The 12,966-nt window shown below is 41.4% G+C and overlaps 1 protein-coding gene across 1 annotated transcript in view; it reads left to right on the top strand.

Moving 5' to 3' along the window:
• cacna1hb (calcium channel, voltage-dependent, T type, alpha 1H subunit b) overlaps window positions 1-12,966 on the top strand; it is a gene marked incomplete at its 5' end in the record, with an annotated part of 41,800 nt that overhangs the window by 2,876 nt on the left and 25,958 nt on the right. Inside the window, 7 exons of the mRNA XM_028589636.1 lie at window positions 5,385-5,478; window positions 5,753-5,886; window positions 6,271-6,368; window positions 7,450-7,609; window positions 10,616-10,922; window positions 11,054-11,146; window positions 11,297-11,891. Coding sequence (XP_028445437.1) covers window positions 5,385-5,478; window positions 5,753-5,886; window positions 6,271-6,368; window positions 7,450-7,609; window positions 10,616-10,922; window positions 11,054-11,146; window positions 11,297-11,891 — 1,481 coding nt within the window. The remainder of the gene's footprint in view (window positions 1-5,384; window positions 5,479-5,752; window positions 5,887-6,270; window positions 6,369-7,449; window positions 7,610-10,615; window positions 10,923-11,053; window positions 11,147-11,296; window positions 11,892-12,966) is intronic.

Here is a 12,966-nt window from a genome sequence, read left to right on the forward strand (position 1 = left end):
CCTACCCTTCAGTTGTATTTGTTTATGTTTAATAAATAATTTACCAATGTATTACGTGCCATTAATAAAAAAACTTTTGGGTTGCCAGTTTGTGAGAAATCCCTTGGGCTGCTGTTGAGCCTCATCTATAGCATCACACTGGCTTTTTATTTTTTTAAGGTAGCTCTTAAATTCATCAGGAGAACCCCTATTTATGACATACCAATACAGTGCACACTGCACACTTGATGACAAATTTGCAACTTACTAACATTTGTACCTGCACTTAAGTGTCAGGCAGGTCATGAGCTTATCAGTTTTTAAAATCAGGTCTGAAATTATAAATGTAAGTCTTTTTTTTAATCCAATGTATTAATACTGATTCAGTGTCTTTGTCAGACATACAAAACACAATCAGAAGAAATATAAACAGAACTTTATCACAAGAAAAAAGTTGCAAAAAAGTAAAAGCAACCGGATTTATGAAAAGTAAAGCCCATGAAGTTCATGAACGAAACCCTCATCTTTTCAAAGTTCTTGGGTTTTGCCTTTATTAAAAATGTTCATTTTTCAATAGAAACCCAGCTTGATAGACCTTTTAACCATAGAGTTACCAAGTCCCTCCCCTTCCGGTGGACCTCATGGGACATTATTTCGGAAAGAAAAGGATGGTAGTGAACGGGGAGAGACTAATTATTTTTTTTACACATATGATGTTCATCAGTTTTAAAAATAATTTTGCAAGTGAAGAAAGTCAGTTTGTCACAATTAAACACACCCACAACTCCGCGGGAAGGTGCAGTATTGTCGGATTATGAGTGAATGCAGCGCTTCATTCAGTGTGTGTGTGTGTGTGCGTGTGTGTCAGTGGGGCACAAAGGCGCCCATAAACGTCCCACGCGAATATATATATATATATATATATATATATATATATATATATATATATATATATATTAGTGCTGTCAGTTAAATGCGTTATTAACGGCGTTAACGCAAACCCATTTTAATGGCTTACATTTTTTTATCGCAGGATTAACGTTCTTTTTGGCAAACTTTGTGGGTTTTTTCACATGCTGTTGCAACAACTAGTAATGTTAGAACAACTACAACACCACACCGGTTCTAGCTAGACCGGAAACTAAACAACAGGCACGCCGCACTGATGATGGCACTAGACTGAAAAAGTCAGAGGATCACCTAAGTCATTAGGATTCATCCTCTCGGGACCGTGAATATCTGTACCAAATTCCATGGCAATCCATCCAGTAGTTGTTGAAATATTTCAGCACTCTTGACCAAAGTGATGAACCAATCGGCCAACCAACTGACATTGCGAACCATAAAGCCATGCCACTATCATGGCTCGTAAAAATATTTTTTCATTTTTAGGATTACGTTTCTCTGTTTGTAATAAGCCAGAGGGTCTGCAACTATAAATGTTAGTCATTAGTGAAGTGATTTTACAACAATCCATCAAGTCTGCAGTATGTAAATGATAATAAGCTGATAATAAACGGGTTTTGGTCCTCATTATCTGCAGAGCTTTTCCCAAAAGGCAAGTGGTCAACTGGTCCACTGGAGAAGTCTTCCTAATCAATTTAAGAGTTAAGTAAAAAGACACAGCAAGTGTCATGCTGGAGAAGGATATAAACCAGCCAAATGGAATTTTACAACATGGCAGCACAGAAGTTGTTCTTCTTAATGGTTTATAACTTATACTTTACATTAAGCTATAAAAGTTACAACTTCTGTGGCCGGGTTAGCTCAGTTGGTAGAGCAGGCCCACATATATAGAGGTTTACTCCTCAATGCAGCGGCCGCAGGTTTGACTCTGACCTGTGGCCCTTTGCTGCATGTCATTCCCCTTCTCTCTCCCCTTTCATTTCTTCATCTGTCCTGTGGAATTAAAAGGCCTAAAATGCCCCAAAAAATAGTCTTTAAAAAAAATGAAAGTTAGAGCTTCTTTTACAATCTTTTACAAAGGGTGCCTTCTGAGAGTGGTACCACATTGGTGAATCTTAATCCTTCTCAAGCAAAAAAAAAATATATGCACATACATATATTTTGCGGGTATCCAGATGGCCTGTGTTTCCCTATGGATGATCCTTTTAAGTTACATTGCATATGAAACTGTCGCCACATGCTGGCCTTAGCATTGGCGGCCAAGGTTGGAGGATGATGCCAGAAAGATCAAGGTGATGTGATCTGATTTGATTTATAATGTGTGCCTGACCTTTACTACCTGTGTTGGCACTTGAGGAGAGAAAGTTCGATACGGGGAGAGCATGAGATACAGGGAAGAGGTGGTGGTTCTCGGCGAGGAAGGAAGAACGAGACGGTGAGGCAATTAGGGAGAGAGGACACGTAATATTTTCAGTTTACACTTTTAAGCTCCAATCGTCAGTGTCTCAACCTCTCTCGTTCCACTGTTCAACTGTGCTTTTTTTCACTTAAGCATAAAGCTTTTTTTCAGCTCATCTCTAATTTCCCTTGTTTCTTGCCCTCTCCTTTTCTCTCCTCCACCTCTCCCTAACTGAATCTACATATCTATTTCTCACCCTGTCTGTCCTCTGCCTCTCCATCTCTCTGAGTCTGTTAATTATTAAGTGTATTTGTAGTTTATCTGTTGGCTGAGATCCAGGTTTCTGACTGAGAGACTAAAGCTTTACCTAAGGGCAGTCATATGTGGAGAGGTGTAGAAACAGACAGGGAGGGCATGGAGAAAAAGCAGTTCGTAGAGAACGGGGAGTGAATGTGCACGGGAGAGGAGAGAGGCAAAAAAGATATGAGAGAAATGATACGGAGTGAAGATGGGAAACTATATCGCACTACATAACGGAAGAGGGATAGACAGAGAGAAGGAGGAGTGGAGCAAAGACAAAAATAATTGGGCCAAAGAGATGGGGAAAAGGGCTGTAGAGGAAAATGAGAGATGATAGAGGGAAAGGTTGAGTGCGAGCGTAACAGAGGGACAGAGGAGAGGACGTTTCCCCTGCGTTTCAGCACTGATGTTGAATGATGGGCCAACCGTGGAAATACTCCCATCTCATCCATCACTCACACCTTGACCCTACCCCGATCCTTGTTTTACTATGCGTGCGTGTGTCTATGTGTGTGTGTCAGGGTGATATAAACTGCTGTAATTTATACAGATAGATCAGGATTAAAACGAACCTCCTCAGGATTGAGCGAAAGAAGAAGGGAGCTGCTGTGTGTGTGTGTGAGTGTTTATCTGTGCGTATTAATTTTGTTGTGTTCCAGTCCAGACAGGATGCAAGCGGATTGTGAAACTCAGAAGTCAGTTCCCACGGTGAGATGGGGGTTCCCATGGCAACCACAGCAAAGGGAGGACCATGGATTTACCCTCACTCTCTTTGCTCTCTCTTTCCCCTCTCTCGCTCTTTCTCTCTCTGTCTCAAGGGTGATAAAGGATTGTACTCTCATTAATTTTTCTGCCCTCTCGAGAGCAAAGTGTCCGGGAAGGGGACTCTGTGTGTGTGTGCGTGTGTGTGTGTGTGTGTCCATGTGCACGCTCCAGGCTTTGTTATGTATGCGTCCTTGGCTCTTGAATACGTTCCTGTCATCCATTCAGCAGTTTTCACATTTGCGCTCAAATGTGAGTGTGCATGTGTGCATCTCTGTGTTTCTATGAAGCCAACACAAACTTTCTACTTCAGACTATTTCTCCCTTTAAACCTCTCTGCTTTCCACTTCTGAGCCGTGCTCTATCTTCCAGTTTTGACAGCTAGCAAGTAACACAGATGCACAAACACACACCATACGCAAGTTTAAACGTAAACTGACTTCAAATGTCTTACCGACTGTTTCACGGTAGCCCTTTTTCCTTTGTAGTTGCGAGTATTAAATATGTCAAAATGTACTGTCAGAAGTTGTGCTTGTAAATGAAAGTTGATATATTTAAGCTTATAACTGCCAGTTTCCACCCTTGTAAAAGTTGTTTTTTTTGGTTAGTACATTCAGCTCTGTCCATACAAATTAGATTTTTCCATCTGTGAAGCGCACATTCACCCATGGAGTTGTGTGTGTATGCTCAGAGATATTTTGTAAGTCCAGTTTAGTAATGTTCTGTACACTGCAATATAGACATGGCTGGACCTTTAACGTCTACCAGTCAGTTTCCTCAGGATTACCTCTGTGTTTTTACAGACATTACCGTTGACTAGATACAGATGGGTGACAAATCCAAGAAAAAAATCTGAATATGTGAACAGAGATACAAAATGAATGCAGATGATTCCACACAGGGCACTAGGGGTCACTGAATGGTTTGATGATAATGATAATGATGTGAATCATATCCAATCATCCTCACAGTCACCAGATCTCAATGGGAGATGTTGAAGTGACAAGTTAGACAGCGCTCTCCAATATCTTTTGGAAGAATCGTGTTCATCGGTCCAGTAGTAGAGTTCCCGAGACTTGTAGAAGCTATGACAAAGAGCACTGAAGTTGTTCTGGCAGCTTGTGGCCACTTTTTGTTGTGTTTTCCTTTACGTTGTCACTAGGGCTGGGACGATATGCTTTTGTCCCGATTCGATTCTTTCACAATACATGGGTGCATGGGATTTAATTTGTATTGCGATTTTCATTAATTGCGCTTCTAAATGTATTGTGATTTGGTGATATTGAGTATTGCGAATTTTCTGAATGTTCTGCTTTCCGTCTGTTTAGCTGGAAACGGATGTGATGAAGTCGCCGTCGACGGTACCATATAAAAAGAAAATATTTAACTCAAGGTCAATCTTTGAGAAAATGAATAAAAAAATCTTTGGGAAAATGTTTTTTTTTCATCGATTCTGGTAAAAAGAATCTATTAAAAAAAAAAACGCCACAAATTTCCCCACCCCTAGTTATCACCCATGTGTAATTCCATTATTTGAATCTTAATGGCAAAATGAGTAGGAGTTTCCTTAAAAAAATAATGTATAGACTCATACAAAAAGAATCCCTCTCAATCATCAATTATGACCCACTAGAAGTGTGTGGCAGTGTCTGTGTCAGCAGAGACCCTGCCCGCTGCCTGTATTATTTTTTTTTTTTTTTTCATTTTTCATTTTTGCTGTGTAGAAAACAAAGCTTGTTCCAAAGCCAGAATCTGGTGATGATACAGCTTGGATTAGGATTTACTGCTTACCAACATCTTGACAGGTACCAGAGCCAGAAAATTCTAATTTGGACAAAGGGGAGGACCAGGATGGAGCTGAAGTGAAAAGTGCAAAAAGCAATCTACTTGGCTTGTCGTGATTGGCTGAGACACCTGTCAATCCACCTAATTAGCTAAATTTGCAAGCACAGCTTCAGGAAATGTTCTAATATTTATTATTGTTGTTGTAATCAATGTTCAAACTCTTCGGTGGTGTTGATCCTTAACCTTGTGTCACATGGTTCGAGCGTGTGAGCATATTGGCCATCCTGCTAAACTGTGTAACTCTAGGCATGTTCCAGCCCTGTGACCACACACCTTTCCTGCTGCAGGTAAAGCACACACACACACACACACACACACACACACACACACACACACACACACACACACACACACACACACACACACACACACACAATCTGAAACTACAAACTAATTATGTTCAGCTCTGAGACTTTATTATCAAGGGACTAAAAGTTTTTGCTTTAATTTTCCCCTCACTTAATCAGTTTACACTAATCCTCTGTGTGTGTGTTTGTGTGTGTGTGTGTGTGTGTGTGTGCGCGTGTGTGTGCGTGTGCGTGTGCGTGTGTGCGCGCACAGGCTCTGGATGATGGGATCTTTGCGTTTTTTGCCGGGGAAATGGTGGTGAAGATGGTGGCTCTTGGGGTCATAGGTCAGAGCGGTTACCTAGGCGACACATGGAACAGATTGGACTTCTTCATTGTTATAGTTGGGTGAGTGTTTGACAGTTGCACACACCCACGTGCACACGTACACACGCAAATCTGACATTAAATATGAGCCAAAATTGTGTGTGTATGTGTGTGGTTTGTGTGAAGCTTAGACACTTGTTTAATGCCAGTTAAATGTCAAACGTGTGTGTGCGTGTGCTTAGACGAACCGGCGGAAGTTTGTGTGTGTGTGTGGCAGCTCCGCAGAATGACAATGGCATCATTGGGTCCGGAGAGACAGAGACCTCGGTGATTGGTAGTTAAAAGGCTATGTATCCCAGAGACAGTGCACTGCGTTCTGCTGGATTCCCTGTAGGCGTTCAGGGTTTGCCAAGGTCAGGCTGATCAAGATGCCAGTGACACAGCGGTGGCTTTCCCTCTCCGCAGAATGCTGGAGTACTCGCTTGATGGACACAACGTCAGCCTATCAGCTATCAGGACCGTCCGGGTTCTCCGCCCCCTGCGAGCCATCAACAGAGTTCCCAGTGAGTTTTTCTCCTTTTCCCTCCAAGATACACTGCACTCAGAGAGTATTATGACCGTTTTTCGTTGTCTTTTATTCTTTTTGGCTCTGTGCTCAAGTACATTGGATTTTAAATGAACCAGTGACTGTGAGGTTAAAGAGCTGACTATAAACTTCTCAGAGTGTTCACATCCAAATTGGGTGAACCGTAAAGGACTCTTCTGACTTTCAGACAATGCAGCAGGTCAAAGGCTGCAAACAAAGAAAAGAGAAGGCAATTAAGAAGGTTTTTATGATCACACCGTATAAAGATCTTGACTGTTTGACTTGCTGAAGACCAGATTAAGGGCAAAAAGCCCTCGAGACAAGCAAGAAGTGAAGATGACTGCAGTACAGGCTTGGCAGAGCATCAGCAGGAAAGATACCAAGTGTCTCCACAAGTCTGTAGGTCACTTCAGAAAGCCACTGACTTAATATGAAATAGGATGACTGTGCAAGACTTCTTTCCGTTTCATTCCAACCAACTTCCTGTCCCATATAATTGGTGTACAATGTATAAAAAGGGATGCAATTCCGACGTTGTTCATCTGACATGGGAACACCCTCAGCTGGAATTCAGCAATCACATTCATAGCCAAGGCAATAAAAAAATGTGTCAGTGTCCTTGTACTCTGGCTGCACTGTTAATTCCACTTCATTTCATCGCTATTAACAGCTGCAGCTTTCCTTTTGATGGACGCATGTTTAAACAAATCAGGACACAGTGAACAAAGTCATTTGGATTCTCACGTTGTTCTTGGCAAGCCAACTTAATTTTTCTTTTTTGACTACACTCTGTGATCTTGGCATATGTGTGTTTGAAGTCTAGAGGCAGTGAAGAGGAGGAATTTGCATCTGTGGCAATTATTAATATCAGTGTTTGAACCTTAATTATTTGCCATTCAATTAATTGCAATGCTCCAGTTTTGAGCAGAATACATTCAAAGACTTCTCCTATCTGGCCAAGACTTCCTGTAACTGCTAATTTAAAGTTACATGCAGATATTTGCTAGTATGTGCGCAGTTGCCTATGGTGTTTGTGCTGTATGTGTGTGTGTTGGCAGGTATGCGTATCCTGGTGACCCTCCTCCTAGACACACTTCCCATGCTGGGCAATGTGCTGGCACTGTGCTTCTTCGTCTTCTTCATCTTTGGCATCGTTGGTGTGCAGCTGTGGGCGGGGCTACTGAGGAACCGCTGTTTCATGGGAGAGGATGTCAAGATGTGAGTTACCATAGTAACCCACAGATGTCACAACAAGGGATGCCCTGGCGTCAATACTATTGTTTATTAAAACAGTAGTTACAATCACTGCTATGAAACTTGTGTCAAAAGTTTGCTCACAATTGGCTCAATCAATTATGATAAGCTACTTTCACTCAGCCATTATTTCTAAGAGGGGATCAATATCACCGATAGTCTGATCTTGTTTGTTATCCAATAAGCTCCGTCTGGGCGGAAGTAAATATGTTTCCTGCTGGAACCTCCAGCATCAGAGATCACAAATCAAGGGATTGAGAGGGCTAAGTGAATTTTGTGTGTCGCTGTTTAGGGACTCTCTGTGGCTGTTTCAACATGCACCCTCAGAGTTTCGCAATCACTCCAGTTCTCTCCTTCATGTCATGCTCGATCGCTGTCAAACTAACGGCGTTACACCATCGCTCTCACTCTCACTCCTGCTCACATGTTCACAAACAAGATCAGATAATATCACATAACATCAGATAACATCATGGTCACCACCTGACCTTACATCTGCTCAACCATCCCACTCCTATAATAATCCCTGACAGTGGTGCATGCAGAGGTGGGGGCGCATCCAAACAGCTGTTGTACTGTTTTACTGTTTTGGAGTAGTCGGATACAATTAATAAATTATAGTACTACTGTAACTTTATACTATACTATGATAAGTAATAGCTAATACTTATAATGATAATAATAATAAACTTTATTGAAATAGCAGAAAACAAATCTGCACCACCATTAAATATAAGTAGATAAGATTAAAAGAAAATATACCCCCAGTACAATAAAATAAGATTAAACACAGAAAATAAATAAATAAAACAAAGGAGACATAGTGGAACGGGAAACGGGATACAACTTTGGGCCAACAATAATGAAAGGCTTTTTTAAAAACAGAGGTTTTAAGAAGGGATTGCGATTTAAGAGTGAGCGGAATGGACTACTCAGTTACACAGCATCGTGACAAAAACAAAAGCATCAGCACTGTACAAAAGTAATGAACAGCAATTTTTATTTTCATAATTTCTAACTATTTCATATCACAAAGGCAGGAGTCTGTGATTGACTTTCTAACATACTACAGCTGTATCAGGAAAGACAATATCACATATCACAATCTTGTGTCAAACTAGTCTATATCCACGACGTTCCACGTCGGGGTTTGCTGAGGTCTGCCTGGATGTCACTCTTTTTGGCCGGGGGTCCGTCACCTTCCGCTTTCTTTGTGTTGGAATTCTAAACTCAATTTACGAGGACTATGGTTAACTGCTCCTCAGACTCTGCAGGGTAAATCCAGACAGCTAGCTAGACTATCTGTCCAATCGGAGTTTCATGTTCCACCAAAACAAGTTCCTTCCCGAGGCTATTTTGCAGCGGCACCGTGGCTCTGTCCGATTGTGATTGGTTTAAAGAAATGCCAATAAACCAGAGCACGTTTTTCTCCCATCCTGGAATGCTGTGTGGATTAGCCAGACCCTCCTTCGCAGCGCTGTGGAGGAAGGTCTGGCAATGCGTGTCACATTAGCCTGCTGTCAAAGTAGCCTTTACATTTTTACCCAAAACTAATCCTTCTCTAGATTTTATTTTCAGTTAGCAATTTAGATTTTTTTTTTCTGCTTCATAAACAGCAAAATGACTTTCTTAATAAGAAGTGAGGGAGCAGTGTTCCTCTGTGACCCTTCTCTACACCACAGATGATTGATTGCTTATCTCTCCACTGCACCCTCTCTCTTTTCTTTTTTTTTTTTACCTTCATCTGTATTTCTCTCTCTGTTTCCTCATTTCCTCCTTAAGCACCCTTGTGTATTTTAGACTGTCTTTCTGTTGTTTTCTTTCCCAGAAAACAGACCTTTTGTTTGTTTTCCTAAAAATCGTTCAAACTTTACACGATTTTATCCAGAAACGTGTTGTCCGTATTTTAGGCCTTATTTTGTTTTGGCAGTTTAAAGCATGAGACCAGTGCTATTCTATGTGTTTCCTATTGGACAAAAACCAGCAATGAATTGATTCGACTAACAAGTATTATCTGTGCAGCCAGAGTCTGATACAGCTTATTTCTCTGTGCTATAGAGCTCAATTGTCCAAAAAACTATTAAAAACACATTAGCGAGCCACAGCGTTACACTGGGTGTCATGTTCCTTCATTTAAATGAACATGGGCACTATAGTTAATTTTGAGTCAATCTCACATTCACGGCCCTGTTGTTGTGATTACCCACTAGCTCACCAAATGTCTATTAATCCGTGGCTGAGTAAACTAAAAACGACAGTGTCCAGCTGTTAATGTAAAAATACAACTATAGTTACATTTCTGTGACCCACTTTTAAAGATTAACATTAAGGATCAAATGGGCTTGGGGCTGAGTGCCACAGACAGGAAAAAGAAGTAGAAGAAGAGAAACTCAAGCGTGGTTGGTTTTGGTCTTTTCGGAGGATTTGCTGACAATAAGGAAACATTCAGTCAGTGCTGAGAGTATTTAGATCCTTTACTTAAGTAAAAGTACTAATACAACATTGTACTCTGTTACAAGTAAAAGTCCTGCATTGAAAATGTTATCAGTATAAGTATCATCAGGACAATGTAAATAAAGTATTAAAAGTAAAAGTACTTAATGCAGAAAAATCCTCACAGTTCAGAAACTGGAAACGGAAAAAGCTTCAAAAGCGTCAAAAACAAATTTTGTGTTTAATGTTCTAATCATTTCAGCATGACTTGAAGGCCGTTATATTGTTGGGTAGTTTCATTTATAATAAAACATCATATTTTATAAACTACATGTGTTTTGTTTGAAAAAATCTTAATTTGTAAAGTAACTAGTAACTAAATCTGTCAAAAGTACAATATTTCTCTCTGAAATGTTGCAGCACTGCATACACAAGTGTTTGGTTCCTCTGTTACATTTAAATACTGTATATTAGTTAATGATACACATTTTTATACATAAATAAATAATAATATAAAATGTTTCTTCTCTTCTCCAGGAGATATAACATCTCCTTCCTGAGTGGCTACTATCAGCCAGATGGCACCGATGACCACCCCTTCATCTGCTCAATGGAAAGGGAGAACGGGATGCTTCGATGCTCTGATGTGCCTCGCCGCCGTGTAGGCAAGACTTCCTGCTTCCTGGGTGCTGAGGAGGCCCTTCCAGAGATGGGAGTAGATGAACCAGTGTCATGTGTAAACTGGTACCAGTATTACAATGAGTGTCGAGCCGGGGAAGTAAACCCACACAAAGGAGCAATTAACTTTGATAACATTGGATATGCATGGATTGCCATTTTTCAGGTAAATGTTTGAAGTATTTATATAAAGGGATACATCTTTAATCAATATATAATAATCATAATATATATCATATGATGCACACTATGTGCCACACATTACTGTGATTACTCTGGGTGTGTGCTTTTATACAGGTAATTACTCTAGAAGGTTGGGTAGACATCATGTACTACGTCATGGATGCACATTCTTTCTACAACTTCATCTACTTCATCTTCCTTATTATAGTAAGTGCACACACACACACACACACACACACACACACACACACACACACACACACACACACACACACACACACACACACAAAGCAGCTAGACAACATATACTGTACCATGTGTTACAACAGTGTGTAATGTGTGCCTTGTCATGACCAGGTGGGCTCTTTCTTTATGATCAACCTGTGCCTGGTTGTCATAGCAACCCAGTTTTCTGAAACAAAGCAGAGAGAACACGCCTTAATGAAGTCGGAGCAGTGCGCCCGGCAGCTCCACCAATCAGCTTCCACGCTGGCCAGTGACAGCCAACCAGGAAGCTGCTACGAGGAGATCATCCGCTACCTGGCGCACCTGGGCCGCAAGGCGTGGCGACGACTCCTCCGCTGCTATGCTCAGGCACGCATACACTTTCACTGCGTTTGTGTGTGCCAGAAAGACAGAGGAGGTGGAGCTTCCAGAGGGGGAGGAGTTGGGGAAATGAACGGACTTGCCCACCGGCACTCAGGACACGTTCCAAACGACCTGTCGCACCTTCAGCAGCTTTATCATCACCATCACCATCATCAGCGTCATCACCAGCATCAGCAGCCTCAGCAGCCTCAGTCTGAGCCTGCTGTCAGAAATGGAGGGAATGGTTTTAATTATCCCTTCATATCGCCCCTTCTCAGTCACATGGAAGTAAAGGACCAGGACCAGAAGAGGCTGGTTGCCACGGAGAATGTCAACCGACTGCCGCAGCTGGCGGTGGAGCATGGTGAGAACGAAAGGGTGTGTGTGTGTGTGTGTGTGTGTATGTGAGTCAGTTGGTGTGTTCAAAATCACATACTAACATACCATCATACTGTGTATGACGTAAAAATTGAGTATGTACAGTAGTTTGTACAGTAGTTTGTTTCAACTGCATAGTATGTGGATTTTATGTATGTGAGAAATGCCCAGTATATGAATATCTGAGCACGGGACGTAAGCTTACTGGACATACTCAATCCGCCCCAAAATGCATTGCAGCTCTTCAGACTGTCCAATGAGGGACTGCGAAGTGGTTTAAATAATTAACCATTGGACATCCATTCACAAAATTATGAATGATGGCGAGTGAAGTTAAAGCCGCCCATTAGGAACTTAAGTAATGACATAAACAGAGTCGACGCAGCCACATGATGCAAGCCTTCGGTGATCGCCTACACTCCTTATAGTTACAAAACCCATTGCTAATCTGTTCAAGAGCAGTGAGGCGACATCCGTGTCTGACCTTGGTGCCTTTTCTTTCTCAGCGCTCTCCAACTAGGAAAAGGGAAAAGCCACACCAATGGTAATCGGTGTTTGTCTTTGCCGTCTGCCATTTTCTCTTATGCTGAACGTGTGGGTCTTTTCTTAGCAGTACAATCACTGACAGAAACATTTTGTGGGCGCTTCTTTGGGTTTTCAGCCATGCCTTCACCTGTTGCGGCAGTCTCCAAAGCTGAACACTGCTGTTGTCCTTTCTCAGGTGACATAAAACGCATCACTCAAGCTGCTGTGCGCGAATGTCGCCGGACTACACTATTTTGTAAACATAGCCATACTGAGAAATACGGAGCTGCATCAACTCATTTGGCAATGGCTTGAATGTAACGGACGTTCATTAACATAAAATGGTTAATGGCTTTAAGGCACAGTTACTCTACTGCAGAAAACATATTTAACACTAAAATATTTAATCATTTTAATTTGCCTTAAAATAATGCTGGGAAATATCACATTTGTGATAAACAGTTTTCATTCAACGGTAGGTCAGACCGATAACGTCGTGATGGATACAGTCGTGATGCAGAGGGGACGTATTGCTG

This window comes from Perca flavescens, chromosome 2 (genome assembly GCF_004354835.1).
Source record: "Perca flavescens isolate YP-PL-M2 chromosome 2, PFLA_1.0, whole genome shotgun sequence".
Taxonomy (NCBI): Eukaryota; Metazoa; Chordata; class Actinopteri; order Perciformes; family Percidae; genus Perca; species Perca flavescens.